The 21,582-nt window shown below is 46.8% G+C and overlaps 1 protein-coding gene across 1 annotated transcript; it reads left to right on the forward strand.

Moving 5' to 3' along the window:
* Positions 1-1,199: 1,199 nt before the first annotated feature.
* On the forward strand, positions 1,200-20,980 carry cnih2 (cornichon family AMPA receptor auxiliary protein 2). Its single transcript, XM_037547024.1, has 7 exons — positions 1,200-1,632; positions 3,124-3,719; positions 9,795-9,863; positions 13,418-13,465; positions 16,212-16,324; positions 18,698-18,841; positions 20,592-20,980. Exons 2-7 carry the CDS (start codon positions 3,639-3,641, stop codon positions 20,617-20,619), a joined length of 483 nt encoding a protein of 160 aa, XP_037402921.1. The 5' UTR covers positions 1,200-1,632; positions 3,124-3,638; the 3' UTR covers positions 20,620-20,980.
* Positions 20,981-21,582: the final 602 nt, after the last annotated feature.

Genomic DNA, 21,582 nt, shown 5'->3' on the forward strand with positions numbered 1-21,582 from the left:
GAGAGACTTGGTCCAGCTGGTGGCGCTGCAGAGCTGCAGAGCAGAGAGAGCAGGTTCACCTCACTGCTTCATTACAGCCTCACTGACTCAGAGTTCATCAGAGAAACATTACAGCAGATCAGGATCATGAATAGCTTCACAGAGAAACAACAGCAGCAGATACAACAGAGAAAACATCATTAATAATATATTGATTAATAATATATTGATTAATAATGTATTCATAAACTGTTAACAGGCTTTATACACATTAAATAAACTAGAGAAAATACTGTAACATCATCCAATCACCTAAACACTCATTCACCTAAACACTCATTCATCTAAACACTCATTCCTTCACCTAAACACTCACTCATACACCTAAACGCTCACCCCTTCACTTTAACAATCACTCAGTCACCCAAACACTCACTCATTCACCTATACACTCACTCATTCATCTAAACACTCACTCATTCACCTAAACACTCGCTCAATCACCAAACACTCATTTATGTAAACACTCATTCCTTCACCTAAACACTCACTCATTCACCTAAACACTCATTCATCTAAACTCTCATTCCTTCACCTAAACACTCAATCATTCACCTAAACACTCAATCATTCACCTAAACACTCACTCCTTCATCTAAAGACTCAACCCTTCATCTAAACACTCATTCAGTCATCTAAATGCTCACCCATTCACCTAAACACTTACTCATTCACCTAAACACTCACTCATTCACCTAAACACTCATTCCTTCACCTAAACACTCATTCCTTCACCTAAACACTCACTCATTCATTTAACAATCACTCATTCATCTAAACAACCACTCATTCACCTACATACTCACTCATTCATCTAGACACTCACTTGTTTGTCTAAATACTCACTCATTCATCTAAACGCTTACTTGTTCGTCCAAATGTTCATTCATCTAAATGTTCATTCATCTAAACATTCATCTTGTTCTCAACATTCTATTCAACATTCACTCATTCATCTCTACACTCCCTTCTTTTTTCTCCTTATTTACTCATTCATCTAAATACTCATTCACCTTTACATTCAGAGAGAGAGAGAGAGAGAGAGAGAGAGAAAGAGAGAAAGAGAGATCAACAGACAGAGGGGAAGCCAAGGCGCTCCCCCTGCCCCCAATCCCCCCCACCACCACCCACCTCCTATCTCTCTCGGAAAAGAAGGGAAGGCAACAATAAGCAGGACGGAGAGAGAGAAACAATCAGACTGTTGAATAGAGCAGAGAAAAAAACGGAGCGAGAGAGAGAGAGAGAGAAAAGGAGAGTGGGGGGTGAGGAGCACAAGACCTGCTGATTTTCAGAGGAAAAGAAAAAGCGTGGGGGGAGAGACAGAGAGAGAGAGAGAGAGTGAGAGGGAGTGAGAGGGAGTGAGAGAGCGAGAGAGAGAGAGAGAGAGAGAGAGAGAGAGAGAGAGAGAGGAGACTGGAGGAGAAAAGGAAGCGCATTTCTTCTGTGTGCGTGTTCTAAAGCCTGAGCTGGAATTTTTACTAAAAATCGCAGAGGAACGAAGAACCGAGGAACCAGAGCTGGAGGAACACTGATGTACAGCAAAGCGACCCACATTACTGACAACATGAGGAGAGAGACACCCAAACAGCACAGGTACTGAACCTCCCTTGCTCTTTCACCATCACTTACTCACTTTCACTCATTTATCATCCCTCACTCATTCATTCAACTTCACTCACCATCACTAACCTACCTTGACTCACTCATTCGCCTTCACTCATTCACTTTTACTCATTTACCATCACTCACTCACTCACCATCACCCTTTCACCATCACTAACCTACCTTGACTCAACATTGACTCACTCATTCACCTTCACGCACTCACTTTTACTCATTTACCATCACTCGCTCACTCACCATCACCCATTCACCATCACTAACCTACCTTGACTCAACATTGACTCACTCATTCACCTTCACTCACTCACTTTTACTCATTTACCATCACTCGCTCACTCACCATCACCCATTCACCATCGCTCACTCACCGTCACTAACCTGCTTTCACTCAACATTGAGTCACTCATTCACCTTCACTCACTCACTCATTCACCATCACTCATTCACCATCATCTGTTCATGATCATTTTCACTCACTCAAAATTACCCATTCACAAAGACTCACGTTCATTCATTCATCATCAATCACTCACCATCACTCACTCACTCTCACCCATCACCCATTTATGAACACTTACCATCACTTCCTTATTCAACATCACTCACTCACTTTCACTCACTCACCATCACTCAAACTTTTACTCACCCACATTCACTCACTCACTATCACTCATTTACCATCACTCACTCACCTATTACATATTACATATCACATATTCACCATCACTTATTTACCTTTACTCACCCATATTCACCTTTACTCACCCATTCACCATTAGTCATTTACTCACTCACTGTAACCCATTTACCATCACTCACCATCACTTATTCACCTTCACTCACTCACTCATTGATCACGTGTTTACTCCTGTACTCATTCATTCAACTTCAGTCACTCATTCACCTCATCACTTCTCAACTACACTCACTCATTCATCGTTACACTCACTCATTCACCTCTATTTTCACAGAAACTCCACATTCACTCGTCCACCTGTCTCACGCTCTGTTCCTTCTGTCTTTTGTGATTTTGTTTTGTCAGTAAAATGATGTGAATTTTCCACTTTGTTCTGTTTAAATGTTGCTCAGATCAGATGCTGAATGTTCTTTAATGAAGCAGAAGTTCTAATACAGATTAACCTCATCTGCACAGTTTATCTAATCAACACCATTCACTCTGGAATTATCTGGAATCTCACACAGAGTCAACGTAACGATACAGTATCGATTCATTTAGATCTTCCAGGATTCAATACAGATCATCACGCTGTAAACAGTCTGTGTGTGTGTGTGTGTGTGTGTGTGTGTGTGTATGTGTGTGAGTGTGCGCCTCAGTATTGATTCAGACAGAAAAAATATAGCCCCAATCTGCTGATCATGAATAATTTATAACCTGTTAATGAAACTGTGACGCGTTTATTATTGTTTATTAAACAGGATCAATATTTGTTTGTGTTCCAGATTCAAGAAGGCAGAAGAGGCTTTAACTACGACTGCCAGCGTGTCAGCTTAGAGAGAGAGAAAGATAGAGAGAGAGAGATAGAGAGAGAGAGAGACAGAGGGAGAGAGAGAGAGAGAGAGAGAGAGAGACAGAGACAGAGAGAGAGACAGAGAGAGAGAGAGAGAGAGAGAGGGAGAGAGAGTAGAGAAGGTAGAGCAGCCAGTCGGCTCCAGCCAACACAACTCAGAGCTGAGCAAAGAGCAGAAGCGGAGGAGGAGCAGAAGATCTGGTCCAGCAGAAGAACCTCAGAGAACCAAATAAAAAAACAACACAGCACCACGGCTGAGGTCTTGAGGTCTGGAGGACAGAGAAGAGAGAGAAAAGGAAGAAAGGTAGAGAAAGAGAGAGAGAGAGAGAGAGAGAGGTGAGGTGAAGGTAGAGAGTGCCTCAGTGCCTCAGAGAGAGAGAGAGAGGGCTGGGGTGTTTTCCCCTCTCTCTCTCGCCCCGTGTGTCCGGCAGGCTGGCTGGGACGGTCATGGCCTTCACCTTCGCGGCCTTCTGCTACATGCTAACGCTAGTGCTGTGTGCTGCGCTCATCTTCTTTGTCATCTGGCAGGTCAGTTCATCTTTATGCCAAAACACTTTCACTGAATTTGTTTATTTAAACAAATCTGAATCCACAGTATGAGTTTTACATGACGTTTACATCACGTCTTCTTCTGTGAGCTTATTGGCTGGTTGTAAAGCAGAAATCTGATTACTGTCTGACTCATGTAGACCTGGAGTTTCCCATTATCTGATTACTGTCTGACTCATGTAGACCTGGAGTTTCCCCATTATCTGATTACTGTCTGATTCATGTAGACCTGGAGTTTCACCATTGTCTGATTACTGTCTGACTCCTGTAGACCTGGAGTTTCCCCATTATCTGATTACTGTCTGATTCATGTAGACCTGGAGTTTCACCATTGTCTGATTACTGTCTGACTCCTGTAGACCTGGAGTTTCCCCATTATCTGATTACTGTCTGACTCCTGTAGACCTGGAGTTTCCCCATTATCTGATTACTGTCTGACTCCTGTAGACCTGGAGTTTCCCCATTATCCGATTACTGTCTGACTCCTGTAGACCTGGAGTTTCTCCATTGTCTGATTACTGTCTGACTCCTGTAGACCTGGAGTTTCCCCATTATCTGATTACTGTCTGACTCCTGTAGACCTGGAGTTCCTCCATTATCTGATTACTGTCTGACTCCTGTAGACCTGGAGTTTCAACGTTATCTGATTACTGTCTGACTCATGTAGACCTGGAGTTTCCCCATTACCTGATTACTGTCTGACTCCTGTAGACCTGGAGTTTCCCCATTAGCTGATTACTGTCTGACTCCTGTAGACCTGGAGTTTCCCCATTATCTGATTACTGTCTGACTCCTGTAGACCTGGAGTTTCCCCATTATCTGATTACTGTCTGACTCCTGTAGACCTGGAGTTTCCCCATTATCTGATTACTGTCTGACTCCTGTAGACCTGGAGTTTCCCCATTATCTGATTACTGTCTGACTCCTGTAGACCTGGAGTTTCCCCATTATCTGATTACTGTCTGACTCCTGTAGACCTGGAGTTTCCCCATTATCTGATTACTGTCTGACTCCTGTAGACCTGGAGTTTCCCCATTATCTGATTACTGTCTGACTCATGTAGACCTGGAGTTTCCCCATTATCTGATTACTGTCTGACTCCTGTAGACCTGGAGTTTCCCCATTATCTGATTACTGTCTGACTCCTGTAGACCTGGAGTTTCCCCATTATCTGATTACTGTCTGACTCCTGTAGACCTGGAGTTTCCCCATTATCTGATTACTGTCTGACTCCTGTAGACCTGGAGTTTCCCCATTATCTGATTACTGTCTGACTCCTGTAGACCTGGAGTTTCCCCATTATCTGATTACTGTCTGACTCCTGTAGACCTGGAGTTTCCCCATTATCTGATTACTGTCTGACTCATGTAGACCTGGAGTTTCACCATTGTCTGATTACTGTTTGACTCCTGTAGACCTGGAGTTTCCCCATTATCTGATTACTGTCTGACTCATGTAGACCTGGAGTTTCCCCATTATCTGATTACTGTCTGACTCATGTAGACCTGGAGTTTCCCCATTATCCGATTACTGTCTGACTCCTGTAGACCTGGAGTTTCCCCATTATCTGATTACTGTCTGATTCATGTAGACCTGGAGTTTCACCATTGTCTGATTACTGTCTGACTCCTGTAGACCTGGAGTTTCCCCATTATCTGATTACTGTCTGATTCATGTAGACCTGGAGTTTCACCATTGTCTGATTACTGTCTGACTCCTGTAGACCTGGAGTTTCCCCATTATCTGATTACTGTCTGACTCATGTAGACCTGGAGTTTCCCCATTATCTGATTACTGTCTGACTCATGTAGACCTGGAGTTTCCCCATTATCCGATTACTGTCTGACTCCTGTAGACCTGGAGTTTCTCCATTGTCTGATTACTGTCTGACTCCTGTAGACCTGGAGTTTCCCCATTATCTGATTACTGTCTGACTCCTGTAGACCTGGAGTTCCTCCATTATCTGATTACTGTCTGACTCCTGTAGACCTGGAGTTTCCCCGTTATCTGATTACTGTCTGACTCATGTAGACCTGGAGTTTCCCCATTACCTGATTACTGTCTGACTCCTGTAGACCTGGAGTTTCCCCATTAGCTGATTACTGTCTGACTCCTGTAGACCTGGAGTTTCCCCATTATCTGATTACTGTCTGACTCCTGTAGACCTGGAGTTTCCCCATTATCTGATTACTGTCTGACTCCTGTAGACCTGGAGTTTCCCCATTATCTGATTACTGTCTGACTCCTGTAGACCTGGAGTTTCCCCATTATCTGATTACTGTCTGACTCCTGTAGACCTGGAGTTTCCCCATTATCTGATTACTGTCTGACTCCTGTAGACCTGGAGTTTCCCCATTATCTGATTACTGTCTGACTCATGTAGACCTGGAGTTTCCCCATTATCTGATTACTGTCTGACTCCTGTAGACCTGGAGTTTCCCCATTATCTGATTACTGTCTGACTCCTGTAGACCTGGAGTTTCCCCATTATCTGATTACTGTCTGACTCCTGTAGACCTGGAGTTTCCCCATTATCTGATTACTGTCTGACTCCTGTAGACCTGGAGTTTCCCCATTATCTGATTACTGTCTGACTCCTGTAGACCTGGAGTTTCCCCATTATCTGATTACTGTCTGACTCCTGTAGACCTGGAGTTTCCCCATTATCTGATTACTGTCTGACTCCTGTAGACCTGGAGTTTCCCCATTATCTGATTACTGTCTGACTCATGTAGACCTGGAGTTTCCCCATTATCTGATTACTGTCTGACTCCTGTAGACCTGGAGTTTCCCCATTATCTGATTACTGTCTGACTCCTGTAGACCTGGAGTTTCCCCATTATCTGATTACTGTCTGACTCCTGTAGACCTGGAGTTTCCCCATTATCTGATTACTGTCTGACTCCTGTAGACCTGGAGTTTCCCCATTATCTGATTACTGTCTGACTCCTGTAGACCTGGAGTTTCCCCATTATCTGATTACTGTCTGACTCCTGTAGACCTGGAGTTTCCCCATTATCTGATTACTGTCTGACTCATGTAGACCTGGAGTTTCACCATTGTCTGATTACTGTTTGACTCCTGTAGACCTGGAGTTTCCCCATTATCTGATTACTGTCTGACTCATGTAGACCTGGAGTTTCCCCATTATCTGATTACTGTCTGACTCATGTAGACCTGGAGTTTCCCCATTATCCGATTACTGTCTGACTCCTGTAGACCTGGAGTTTCCCCATTATCTGATTACTGTCTGATTCATGTAGACCTGGAGTTTCACCATTGTCTGATTACTGTCTGACTCCTGTAGACCTGGAGTTTCCCCATTATCTGATTACTGTCTGATTCATGTAGACCTGGAGTTTCACCATTGTCTGATTACTGTCTGACTCCTGTAGACCTGGAGTTTCCCCATTATCTGATTACTGTCTGACTCATGTAGACCTGGAGTTTCCCCATTATCTGATTACTGTCTGACTCATGTAGACCTGGAGTTTCCCCATTATCCGATTACTGTCTGACTCCTGTAGACCTGGAGTTTCTCCATTGTCTGATTACTGTCTGACTCCTGTAGACCTGGAGTTTCCCCATTATCTGATTACTGTCTGACTCCTGTAGACCTGGAGTTCCTCCATTATCTGATTACTGTCTGACTCCTGTAGACCTGGAGTTTCCCCGTTATCTGATTACTGTCTGACTCATGTAGACCTGGAGTTTCCCCATTACCTGATTACTGTCTGACTCCTGTAGACCTGGAGTTTCCCCATTAGCTGATTACTGTCTGACTCCTGTAGACCTGGAGTTTCCCCATTATCTGATTACTGTCTGACTCCTGTAGACCTGGAGTTTCCCCATTATCTGATTACTGTCTGACTCCTGTAGACCTGGAGTTTCCCCATTATCTGATTACTGTCTGACTCCTGTAGACCTGGAGTTTCCCCATTATCTGATTACTGTCTGACTCCTGTAGACCTGGAGTTTCCCCATTATCTGATTACTGTCTGACTCCTGTAGACCTGGAGTTTCCCCATTATCTGATTACTGTCTGACTCATGTAGACCTGGAGTTTCCCCATTATCTGATTACTGTCTGACTCCTGTAGACCTGGAGTTTCCCCATTATCTGATTACTGTCTGACTCCTGTAGACCTGGAGTTTCCCCATTATCTGATTACTGTCTGACTGAACGTAGCAACAGCACTAAGCTAATGCTAATGCACATTAGGCTCTTTATGGCGGTTCTAGATTAAACACAGATGTATGAAGCTTATAAGGCCATATCGTGTTTTATCTGACGTTTGTAACAGACGTGGTCATATTGCTGCTGTTGGAACAAAACATGTCCAAAATGAGAAATTCTGCCCGACTTTAACAAAAACTGATATTAATGATATTAATGCAGAACTGAATTCACTGCAGTGGACCTGTCGCTGCTGTGCGTCTGAAACAGACTGAGGCCACACTCAGCTGTTTTGGGCTGATAATGTAAATCAGTGTACATCAGCTCTGACCACTCTGGAGACATCAGCATCATCAGAGTTCTACAGTAACACAGACAGGCTCAGCAGGTCAGCTGGATTGGGTAGAAAAGCTTTTAAAGGGTTGTTGAGACTGGAGTCTGAACATGACTTACTGTGTGTCTGTGTGTGTGTGAGAGAGAGAGACAGAGAGAGACAGAGAGAGAGAGTGTGTTAGAGAGTGTGTGTGTGTGTGAGAGAGAGAGAGAGTGAGAGTGTGTTAGAGTGTGTGTGTGTGTGTGTGTGTGTGTGTGTGTGTGTGTGTGTGTGTGTGTGTGAGAGAGAGAGAGAGAGAGAGAGAGAGAGAGAGAGAGAGACAGAGACAGACAGAGAGAGAGTGTGTTAGAGAGTGTGTGTGTGTGTGAGAGAGAGACAGAGTGAGAGTGTGTTAGAGTGTGTGTGTGTGTATGTGTGTGTGTGTGTGTGTGTGAGAGAGAGAGAGAGAGAGAGAGAGAGAGAGACAGAGACAGACAGAGAGAGAGTGTGTTAGAGTGTGTGTGTGTGTGTGTGTGTGTGTGTGAGAGAGAGAGAGAGAGAGAGAGAGAGAGAGAGACAGAGACAGAGACAGACAGAGAGAGTGTGTTAGAGAGTGTGTGTGTGTGTGAGAGAGAGACAGAGTGAGAGTGTGTTAGAGTGTGTGTGTGTGTGTGTGTGTGTGTGTGTGTGAGAGAGAGAGAGAGAGAGAGAGAGAGAGTGAGAGTGTGTTAGAGTGTGTGTGTGTGTGTGTGTGTGTGTGTGTGTGTGTGTGTGTGTGTGAGAGAGAGAGAGAGAGAGAGAGAGTGAGAGTGTGTTAGAGAGTGTGTGTGTGTGTGTGTGTGTGTGTGTGTGAGAGAGAGAGAGAGAGAGAGAGAGTGAGAGTGTGTTAGAGTGTGTGTGCGTGTGTGTGAGAGAGAGAGAGAGAGAGAGAGAGAGAGAGAGAGAGAGAGAGTGTGTTAGAGTGTGTGTGTGTGTGTGTGTGTGTGTGTGTGTGAGAGAGAGAGAGAGAGAGAGAGAGTGAGAGTGTGTTAGAGTGTGTGTGCGTGTGTGTGAGAGAGAGAGAGAGAGAGAGAGAGAGAGAGAGTGAGAGTGTGTTAGAGAGTGTGTGTGTTTGTGTGTGTGATCGTGTTTTTTAGAATGCTTATCGAACTGATTTCTGCCCCCCACCCCACCAACCAACCCTCCCCATCCTCCCAGCACCGCTCTCAGCCAATCAGATCGCTCGCTCAGTCCTATAGTAACCATGGCGCCCGCTTAGGGGCTCATGCAGTCGCCATGGAAACTGCATCTGTTTACAGCGCAGAATGGAGTGAAAGAGAAGGAAAATGGGGTGAAACTGATCTATTTGGGGAAGAGAGTCGAGGCAGAGGCAGGCAGAGAGGCGCTGATGTGCCGGGCGGATCTGATGAGTGTCAGGGTGAAACGCTATGGCTGTGTGTGCAGGTGTTATCGCTCCTCTCCGTCTCTGACCGCAGTCCCTGCCGTCGTTCTGCTTCTGCGCTCTGCCTTTTCTTCTCCGCTCAGTCGTGACGCAGCTGAGCTGACAGTTTGTGTTTCTGCTACAGATTATCGCGTTCGATGAGCTACGAACGGACTTTAAAAACCCCATCGACCAGAGCAACCCCACCAGAGCGGTATGACACCACACGCTCTACACCCCCAAACACACACACACACACTGTAAACCCCATCGACCAGAGCAACCCCACCAGAGCGGTATGACACCACACGCTCTACACCCCCAAACACACACACACACACTGTAAACCCCATCGACCAGAGCAACCCCACCAGAGCGGTATGACACCACACGCTCTACACCCCCAAACACACACACACACACTGTAAACCCCATCGACCAGAGCAACCCCACCAGAGCGGTATGACATCACATGCTCTACACCCCCAAACACACACACTCACTGTAAACCCCATCGACCAGAGCAACTCCACCAGAGCGGTATGACACCACATGCTCTACACCCCCAAACACACACACACACACTGTAAACCCCATCGACCAGAGCAACCCCACCAGAGCAGTATGACACCACACGCTCTACACCCCCAAACACACACACTCACTGTAAACCCCATCGACCAGAGCAACCCCACCAGAGCGGTATGACACCACACGCTCTACACCCCCAAACACACACACACACACACACACACACTGTAAACCCCATCGACCAGAGCAACCCCACCAGAGCGGTATGACACCACACGCTCTACACCCCCAAACACACACACACACACACACACACTGTAAACCCCATCGACCAGAGCAACCCCACCAGAGCGGTATGACAATACACGCTCTACACCCCCAAACACACACACTCACTGTAAACCCCATCGACCAGAGCAACCCCACCAGAGTGGTATGACACCACACGCTCTACACCCCCAAACACACACACACACACACACACACTGTAAACCCCATCGACCAGAGCAACCCCACCAGAGCAGTATGACACCACACGCTCTACACCCCCAAACACACACACTCACTGTAAACCCCATTGACCAGAGCAACCCCACCAGAGCGGTATGACACCACACGCTCTACACCCCCAAACACACACACACACACACTCACTGTAAACCCCATCGACCAGAGCAACCCCACCAGAGCGGTATGACACCACACGCTCTACACCCCCAAACACACACACACACACACACACACACACACTGTAAACCCCATCGACCAGAGCAACCCCACCAGAGCGGTATGACACCACACACTCTACACCCCCAAACACACACACACACAACACACACTGTAAACCCCATCGACCAGAGCAACCCCACCAGAGCGGTATGACACCACACGCTCTACACCCTCAAACAAACACACACACACACACACACTGTAAACCCCATCGACCAGAGCAACCCCACCAGAGTGGTATGACACCACACGCTCTACACCCCCAAACAAACACACTCACTGTAAACCATATCAACCTGAGCAACCCCACCAGAGCAGTATGATACCACACGCTCTACACCCCCAAACACACCCACACTCTAAACCCCCCCCCCCCCCCCCCCACACACACACACACACACACACACACTGTAAACCCCATCGACCAGAGCAACCCCACCAGAGCGGTATGACACCACACGCTCTACACCCCAAACACACACACACACACACACACACACTGTAAACCCCATCGACCAGAGCAACCCCACCAGAGCGGTATGACACCACACGCTCTACACCCCCAAACAAACACACTCACTGTAAACCCCATCAACCCGAGCAACCCCACCAGAGCAGTATGATACCACACGCTCTACACCCCCAAACACACCCACACTCTAAACCCCCCCCCCCCCACACACACACACACACACTGTAAACCCCATCGACCAGAGCAACCCCACCAGAGCGGTATGACACCACATGCTCTACACCCCCAAACACACACACACATACACACTGTAAACCCCATCGACCAGAGCAACCCCACCAGAGCAGTATGACACCACACGCTCTACACCCCCAAACACACACACTCACTGTAAACCCCATCGACCAGAGCAACCCCACCAGAGCGGTATGACACCACACGCTCTACACCCCCAAACACACACACACACACACTCACTGTAAACCCCATCGACCAGAGCAACCCCACCAGAGCGGTATGACACCACACGCTCTACACCCCCAAACACACACACACACACACACACACACACACACACACACACACACTGTAAAGCCCATCGACCAGAGCAACCCCACCAGAGCGGTATGACACCACACACTCTACACCCCCAAACACACACACACACACACACACACTGTAAACCCCATCGACCAGAGCAACCCCACCAGAGCGGTATGACACCACACACTCTACACCCCCAAACACACACACACACACACACACACTGTAAACCCCATCGACCAGAGCAACCCCACCAGAGCGGTATGACACCACACGCTCTACACCCTCAAACAAACACACATACACACACACACACTGTAAACCCCATCGATCAGAGCAACCCGACCAGAGCGGTATGACAATACACGCTCTACACCCCCAAACACACACACATACACACACACACACACACTGTAAACCCCATCGACTGGAGCAACCCCACCAGAGCAGTATGACACCACATGCTCTACACCCCCAAACACACACACACACACACACACACACACACACACACTGTAAACCCCATCGACCAGACCAACCCCCCAAACACACCCACACTCTAAACCCCCCAAACACACACACACACACACTCACTTTCTACATCCCCCAAACACACACACACACTCTGTACCCCAAACACACACACACACCATACCCCCCGAAACACACACCTACACTCTACACCCCCTTCATATGGGGGCTAGCATAACCATGTAAATAGGTGCAGCATAAATATAGAAGCAGCTGTAGCATAACCATGGTAATAAATGTAGTGTAACTACAGAAATCCCACCACCGTTGAGTGGTATAGTTTTTTCCACCGTACATCAATGCTCGTCAATCAGCCCATGTTACAACCATGTTTCCAAGATTTTGTGACGCTGTGCAAAATGCAAATAAAACAGAATGTAATGATGTGCAAATCATTTAAACTCTATATTTCATTGAAAATAGTACAAAGACAACATTTCAAATGTGAAATCTGAGAAATTTGCAAAAAGACGTCATCTGGATGGCAGCATATGTTGCTCCCAAACCTGCATATGTCATTCAGCATTAATGGAGCCTTCACAGATGTGGATGTCACCCTTGCCACATCTGGCCCAATGCTAATGACCCCCCTGGTTTTTGGCCTCATCCCTTACATAGAGATTTCTCCAGATTCTCTGAATCTTAATGATATTATGCACTGTAGACGGTGAAAAACAGTTCTTCACTGTATTACGGTGACAAAACGTTTTTCCTGAATTGTTGCACTATATGATGGTGCAGTCTTTCACAGAGCAGTGAACCCCTCCTCATCTTTAGCTCTGAAAGCGTCCCAGTTTTTTTGGAAAAAGGGTTGTATGATTCTGCTTTTATGTCAGATTATCTGCAATGTAAACTACACCTATATAATCACACACCTACAGAACACTGTACAGTGAGTTACTGTGGGATACTCAGACTCACTGCGTACAGAAAAGTCCTGATACAGTCTCTGTTTAATCCAGAGGGAGAGAATCCTGAACATCGAGAGGATCTGCAACCTGCTGCGGAGGGTGAGAGCAGCTCACCACCACCATCATTATCACCATCATCACCACCATCACCATAATCATCACCATAATCATCACCATCACCATCACTCCATTTTACTCCATAAAAGTACAGCTGCAGGAACGTTCTGCATCTCTCACTCTGACCTTCACAAAATCTCTCTCTCAATCTCTCTCTCTGTTTCTCTCTCTGTCTCTGTGTGTGTCTCTCTCTCAATCTCTCTCTCTCTGTTTCTCTCTCTGTCTCTGTGTGTGTCTCTCTCTCAATCTCTCTCTGTTTCTCTCTCTGTCTCTGTGTGTGTCTCTCTCTCAATCTCTCTTTCTGTTTCTCTCTCTCTCTCTGTTTCTCTCTCTGTCTCTGTGTGTGTCTCTCTCTCAATCTCTCTCTGTTTCTCTCTCTGTCTCTGTGTGTGTCTCTCTCTCAATCTCTCTCTTTCTGTTTCTCTCTCTCTCTCTGTTTCTCTCTCTCTCTCTCTCTCAATCTCCCTCTGTTTCTCTGTCTCTGTGTGTGTCTCTCTCTCAATCTCTCTCTGTTTCTCTCTCTGTCTCTGTGTGTGTCTCTCTCTCTCAATCTCTCTCTGTTTCTCTCTGTCTCTGTGTGTGTCTCTCTCTCTAAATCTCTCTCTCTGTTTCTCTCTCTGTCTCTGTGTGTGTCTCTCTCTCAATCTCTCTCTCTCTGTTTCTCTCTCTGCCTCTGTGTGTCTCTCTCTCAATCTCTCTCTCTGTGTCTCTCTCTGCCTCTGTGTGTCTCTCTCTCAATCTCTCTCTGTTTCTCTCTCTGTCTCTGTGTGTGTCTCTCTCTCAATCTCTCTCTGTTTCTCTCTCTGTCTCTGTGTGTGTCTCTCTCTCAATCTCTCTCTTTCTGTTTCTCTCTCTCTCTCTGTTTCTCTCTCTCTCTCTCTCTCTCTCTCAATCTCCCTCTGTTTCTCTGTCTCTGTGTGTGTCTCTCTCTCAATCTCTCTCTGTTTCTCTCTCTGTCTCTGTGTGTGTCTCTCTCTCTCAATCTCTCTCTGTTTCTCTCTGTCTCTGTGTGTGTCTCTCGCTCAATCTCGCTCTGTGTTTCTCTCTCTGTCTCTGTGTGTGTCTCTCTCTCAATCTCTCTCTCTGTTTCTCTCTCTGTCTTTGTGTGTGTCTCTCTCTCAATCTCTCTCTGTTTCTCTCTCTGTCTCTGTGTGTGTCTCTCTCTCTCAATCTCTCTCTGTTTCTCTCTCTGTCTCTGTGTGTGTCTCTCTCTCAATCTCTCTCTGTTTCTCTCTCTGTCTCTGTGTGTGTCTCTCTCTCTCAATCTCTCTCTGTTTCTCTCTCTGTCTCTGTGTGTGTCTCTCTCTCTCAATCTCTCTCTGTTTCTCTCTCTGTCTCTGTGTGTGTCTCTCTCTCAATCTCTCTCTCTCTGTTTCTCTCTCTGTCTCTGTGTGTGTCTCTCTCTCAATCTCTCTCTCTGTTTCTCTCTCTGCCTCTGTGTGTCTCTCTCTCAATCTCTCTCTCTGTTTCTCTCTCTGCCTCTGTGTGTCTCTCTCTCAATCTCTCTCTGTTTCTCTCTCTGTCTCTGTGTGTGTCTCTCTCTCAATCTCTCTTTCTGTTTCTCTCTCTCTCTCTGTTTCTCTCTCTGTCTCTGTGTGTGTCTCTCTCTCAATCTCTCTCTGTTTCTCTCTCTGTCTCTGTGTGTGTCTCTCTCTCAATCTCTCTCTTTCTGTCTCTCTCTCTCTCTCTCTCTCTCTCTCTCTCTCTCTCTCAATCTCCCTCTGTTTCTCTGTCTCTGTGTGTGTCTCTCTCTCAATCTCTCTCTGTTTCTCTCTCTGTCTCTGTGTGTGTCTCTCAATCTCTCTCTCTCTCTCTCTGTTTCTCTGTCTCTATGAGTATGAATGCCCATATCACACTGTAATGTTCAGTGTATTTGACACCTGCATTTCAGTTTGTACCTGTTCCTGTATTTATTTTTAAATATTAGCTCATATGTTATAATCCTCTTTTTATTGGTAAAAGCAAAATCACGTCAGCTTCGGTGGAATCAGACTAACATTCACCTCCAAAGAGTCTACGAATATAAACCCCTCAGTTAAAGCTTAAAAGATGTGATTTAAAGCTGCACTGTGTAATGTTTGTTATTAAAACAAAAGAAGTGTCGTTACTGAGTTTGGAGAATGTAAACACACTGAGGATGGTCAGTGTGCGCTGTAAAGCCTGAAATAATCATTTAAAAGACCATGGAATTTAGAGCCCTGACCGTCTCAGCTGCTGTGGGATCTTCACTGGAACAGTGAAGAGTTTAATCCAAGACTCTTCCTGATGGAGCTGAATGAAGATGAAGCTGACGCTGTCTCTGCCATCAAAGCTCTTTGTAGGCTTTAAACCGAGGGGATCCCCAAAGCCGGCAGGATAAAGGAAAGCGTGTCACTTGCTTTCCTGCTGTCATTTTGAGAAAATCCCTCCTGGCTCAGCGTTTGTAAGTAAAAGGACGCCTCTGAACGGGACCGATGGAAGAACCCAGTCAGTATTCCAGTGAAAGCAGTGATACGTGTGAAAAGAACTCTGGATTCTGTAAATCACACCTGTTTAGTCTTTAATTGTAGAACGTAATCGAGGTACCTCGGTCCAGTCAGAGGTCACTGGGCTGACGGCCGCTGATGTAACCGCTGTAAAGTCTCACCGTCTGTAGAAATATGGCCTGTTCAATATGGCCGCACGCTCCGAGATGAGCTGCTCGCATGTAGCAAAACCGGATTGTGACTGTAATTGATGTAATTCCCAGCTGGTGGTTCCTGAATATTCCATCCACGGACTGTTCTGCCTGATGTTCATGTGTGCGGGCGAGTGGGTCACTCTGGGCCTCAACATCCCTCTGCTCTTCTATCACCTGTGGAGGTGAAAAAAACCCAACACTTACATACAGCACTACTGCACACTAGAGTACAGTACAGACACTACAACACAGTCCACACACTTCCGCACACTAGAGCACAGTACACACACTAGAACACAGTCCACACACTACCACACACTAGAACACAGTGCACACACTATCGCACACTCAAGCACAGTACACACACTAGAACACAGTCCACACACTACCGCACACTAGAGCACAGTCCACACACTACCGCACCCTAGAGCACAGTCCACACACTACAACACAGTCCACACACTACTGCACACTAGAGCACAGTACACACACTAGAACACAGTCCACACACTACCACACACTAGAACACAGTACACACACTATCGCACACTCAAGCACAGTACACACACTAGAACACAGTCCACACACTACCGCACACTAGAGCACAGTCCAAACACTACCGCACACTAGAGCACAGTACCAAACTACCACACACTAGAACACAGTCCACACACTACCGTACACTAGAGCACAGTACACACACTACCGCACACTACAACACAGTACACACACTACCGCACACTAGAACACAGTACACACACTACCGCACACTAGAGCACAGTACACACACTAGAACACAGTCCACACACTACCGCACACTAGAGCACAGTACACACACTACCGCACACTACAACACAGTACACACACTACTACACACTAGAACACAGTGCACACACTACCGCACACTAGAACACAGTACACACACTACCGCACACGAGAACACAGTACACACAGTACCACACACTAGAACACAGTACACACACTACCGCACACTAGAGCACAGTACACACACTACCGCACACTAGAGCACACTACCACACACTAGAACACAGTACACACACTACCGCACACTAGAACACACTACGGCACACTAGAGCACAGTACACACACTACCACACACTACAGCACAGTACACACACTAACGCACACTAGAACACAGTACACACACTATCGCACACTAGAGCACAGTACCAAACTACCACACACTAGAACACAGTCCACACACTACCGCACACTAGAGCACAGTACACACACTACCGCACACTACAACACAGTACACACACTACCGCACACTAGAGCACAGTACACACACTACCGCACACTACAACACAGTACACACACTACCACACACTAGAGCACAGTACACACACTACCGCACACTAGAGCACACTACCACACACTAGAACACAGTACACACACTACCGCACACTAGAACACACTGCGGCACACTAGAGCACAGTACACACACTACCACACACTACAGCACAGTACACACACTAACGCACACTAGAACACAGTACACACACTACCGCACACTAGAGCACAGTACCAAACTACCACACACTAGAACACAGTCCACACACTACCGCACACTAGAGCACAGTACACACACTACCGCACACTACAACACAGTACACACACTACCGCACACTAGAGCACAGTACACACACTACCGCACACTACAACACAGTACACACACTACCACACACTAGAGCACAGTACACACACTAGAACATAGTCCACACACTACCGCACACTAGAGCACAGTACACACACTACCGCACACTAGAACACAGTACACACACTACTACACACTAGAACACAGTTCACACACTACCGCACACTAGAACACAGTACACACACTACCACACACGAGAACACAGTACACACACTCTCGCACACTAGAGCACAGTACACACACTACCGCACACTAGAGCACAGTACACACACTACCGCACACTAGAACACAGTACACACACTACTGCACACTAGAACACAGTACCTCACTACCTCACAATATAATACACTACACAACCACACACACTGTCATAGATCTCTATCACACAGTTACATCCCAAACACTATCATGCACCACCTCCCACTACTTTACACCAAGTCACACTACTTTACTATATGACAGACTACTTCACAATACCACACACTATCGTACATTCTTATAAAACACTTTCCATGCTTAAATGGTTCTTTGCATGTTGAAACTGTTCTTCAGATTGATGTAGAATGTGTGGTATATGGTTCTACATATAACCAAAAAGGGTTCTTCTGTTGTTAAAAGCTTGACATTATAAAAATAGCAGAACCTTTTTGGTTCTATAGAACCATTTTCAAAAAGTTTCTATATAGAACCGTGTGCAACAGATTCTCCATCAATCTGAAGAACCACTTTACCATGCAGAGAACCCTTTAAAATGCAAATGTTAATTTGAGTGTTCATGGTTCTATGTAGAACTATTGTCTTTACTCAAGAACCCTTGAGGAACCAACTTTTTAAGTGTGTTACCACCCCCGCTTTAATGTGTGTGTATGGCCCATAGGTTCTTCCACCGACCAGCAGACGGGTCAGAGGTGATGTACGATCCGGTTAGCGTGATGAACGCAGACATTCTGAACTACTGCCAAAAAGAGTCCTGGTGCAAACTGGGCTTCTACCTGCTGTCCTTCTTCTACTACCTGTACAGGTGAGAGCTGGAACGTTGCTCATGCTGATCATCAGCTCCCACTCTCGCCCCCTCACTGCTCCCTCACTCGTCTCCTCACTGCTCCCTCACTGATCTCCAAACTGCCCCCTCACTCGCCTCCTTATCAATCCCTCACTCACCTCCCCACCGCTCCCTCACTTGTCTCCTAACTGCTCCCTCACTCGCCTCATCACTGCTCCCTCCCTCACCTCCTCATTGCTCCCTCACTCATTTCCTAACTGCTCCCACACTCACCTCCTCATTGCTCCCACACTCACCTCTTCACTGCTCCTCCCTCGTCTCATCACCGCTCTCACACTGACCTCCTTATCGCTCACACACTCACCTCCTCATCGCTCGCTCACTCACTTCCTCATTGCTCCCACTCATCTCCTCATCACTCCATCACTCACCTCCTCACTGCTCCCTCACTTGTTTCCTAACTACTCCTTCACTTGCCTCCTCATCACTCCTGCTCACCTCCTCATTGCTCCCACACTCACCTCTTCACTGCTCCCTCACTCACCTCCCCACTGCTCCCTCACTTGTCTCCTAACTACTCCTTCACTTGCCTCCTCATCACTCCTGCTCACCTCCTCATTGCTCCCACACTCACCTCTTCACTGCTCCCTCCCTCATTTCCTCACTGCTCCCTCACTCATCTCATCACTGCTCCCTCACTCACTATGTCACCGCTCTCTCACTCACCTCCTTTTTGCTCGCTCACTTGTCTCCTATCTGCTCCCACACTCGCCTCCTCATCACTTCCATACTCACCTCCTCATCGCTCACTCGCTTGCCTCCTCATTGCTCCCACTCACCTCCTCACTACTCTGTCACTACTTTCCTAACTGCTCCCACTCACCTCCTCATCGCTCACTCACTCGCCTTCTCATCACTTCCACACTCAATTCCTCACTGCTCCCTCACTCCGCTCTTCACCACTCCCTCACTCACCTCCTCACCACTCATTTACTCATCTCCAAACTGCTCCCACACTCGCCTCCTCATTGCTCCCTCACTCACCCCCTCACTGCTCCCTCACTCGTCTTCTAACTGCTCCCTCACTCGGCTCCTCATTGCTCCCACACTCACCTCCTCACTGCTCCCTCACTCATCTATTAACTGCTCCCACATTCGCCTCCTCACCTCTCCCTCACTCACCTCCTCACTGCTCCCTCACTCGTCAACATTCCCTCACTCACCTCCTCACCTCTCCCTCACTCATCTCGTAACTGCTCCCACACTTGCCTCCTCACCTCTCCCTCACTCATCTCCTCACCAATCCCTCACTCGTCTCTTCACCACTCCCACACCTTCATTGCTCACACACTCATCTCCTCACTGCTCCCTCCCTCATCTCCTCACTGCTCCTTTACTTGTCTCATCACTGCTCCTTCAATCAGCTCATCACCGCTCTCTCACTCACCTCCTTACATTCCTTCACTCACCTCCTCACCACTCCTACACTCGGCTCCTCACAGCTCCCTCTATCATCTTCTAACTGCTCCATCACTCACTTCTCATCACTCCCACACTTATGTTCTCATTGCTCCCTCACACGTCTCACACACAATGTGCTTCACTGAGTGTGTATAATTGACCGTGTATGATATACGGGGCAGTAAATAATGTTTAAACATTAGAAGTTAAATTGATCTTCTGTTACATTTCTAGCAATATTTGTTTCACTGACTTTGAGATATTCTGACTTGTCTGTCGGATGCCTGCGGTCCTTTCTCTCTTTCAGCATGGTGTATGCTCTGGTCAGCTTCTAATGGATGAGTCCAGATGAGAGAAAGAAAGAAAGATCTACAGAGAGGAAATGGAAAAGCGACAAACCCGCCCTCCTCTCTCTCTCATCCTCCTGCTTCTCCAGCTCAGAGCACTTCAGTTCCACCACCAGAGGAACAACAGAGGAACTGAACCACACACTCACACACACACACACACACACACACACACACACACACACACAGAGAGAACATCTACTCACTCACTGCATTTACAGACAGGAGGACGAGAGAGAGAAAGAGACAGAGAGAGAGAAAGAGAGAGAGAGAGACAGAGAGAGAGACAAGGAGAGAGAGAGACAGAGAGAGAGACAGAGAGACAAAGAGAGAGCGACAGGAGAGAGAGAGCGACAGAGAGAGAGAGAGAGAGATTGAGACAGAGAGAGAGAAAGAGAGAGAGAGACAGAGACAGAGAGAGAGAGATTGAGACAGAGAGAGAGCGAGAGAGAGAGAGAGAGATTCAGACAGAGAGAGAGAGAGAGACAGAGAGAGAGAGAGAGAGAGAGACAGAGAGAGAGAGAGAGGCTCTAGCAGCACTGATGCTCTGTAATAGAGTTTAATCCTAAGGGCTGCTGAACATTCCTGCTGCTCAGAGCGACTCGGAGAACCTTAACCACTGCGATGAGATTTAAGCGTAAATTCAGAAAATTGTTTTTCCGTCACTTCCAAATCTAGGAATTATTTTACGTCATGAAGTCCTTTCATTTTGGAGATCTGTGGAGAACGTTGTGGAACAGCAGACGCGTGTGTAGTTAAAGTTTAGACCAAACAGTTGCTATCTCAGTGTTCGTGGTAGATTCTTTTAATGCTGGTAGGAACCGAGCATCATATCGGTTTATTATCTTAGCTCAGCTGTTATTCTGATCCAGGGTAGATCATCTAGTGTCCTTACAATAAAACACATACACTCCTGCACAGACGCCAGATTTCCACACTGACACACACCAC

Source organism: Pygocentrus nattereri, chromosome 18, assembly GCF_015220715.1.
Source record: "Pygocentrus nattereri isolate fPygNat1 chromosome 18, fPygNat1.pri, whole genome shotgun sequence".
NCBI classification, from domain to species: domain Eukaryota; kingdom Metazoa; phylum Chordata; class Actinopteri; order Characiformes; family Serrasalmidae; genus Pygocentrus; species Pygocentrus nattereri.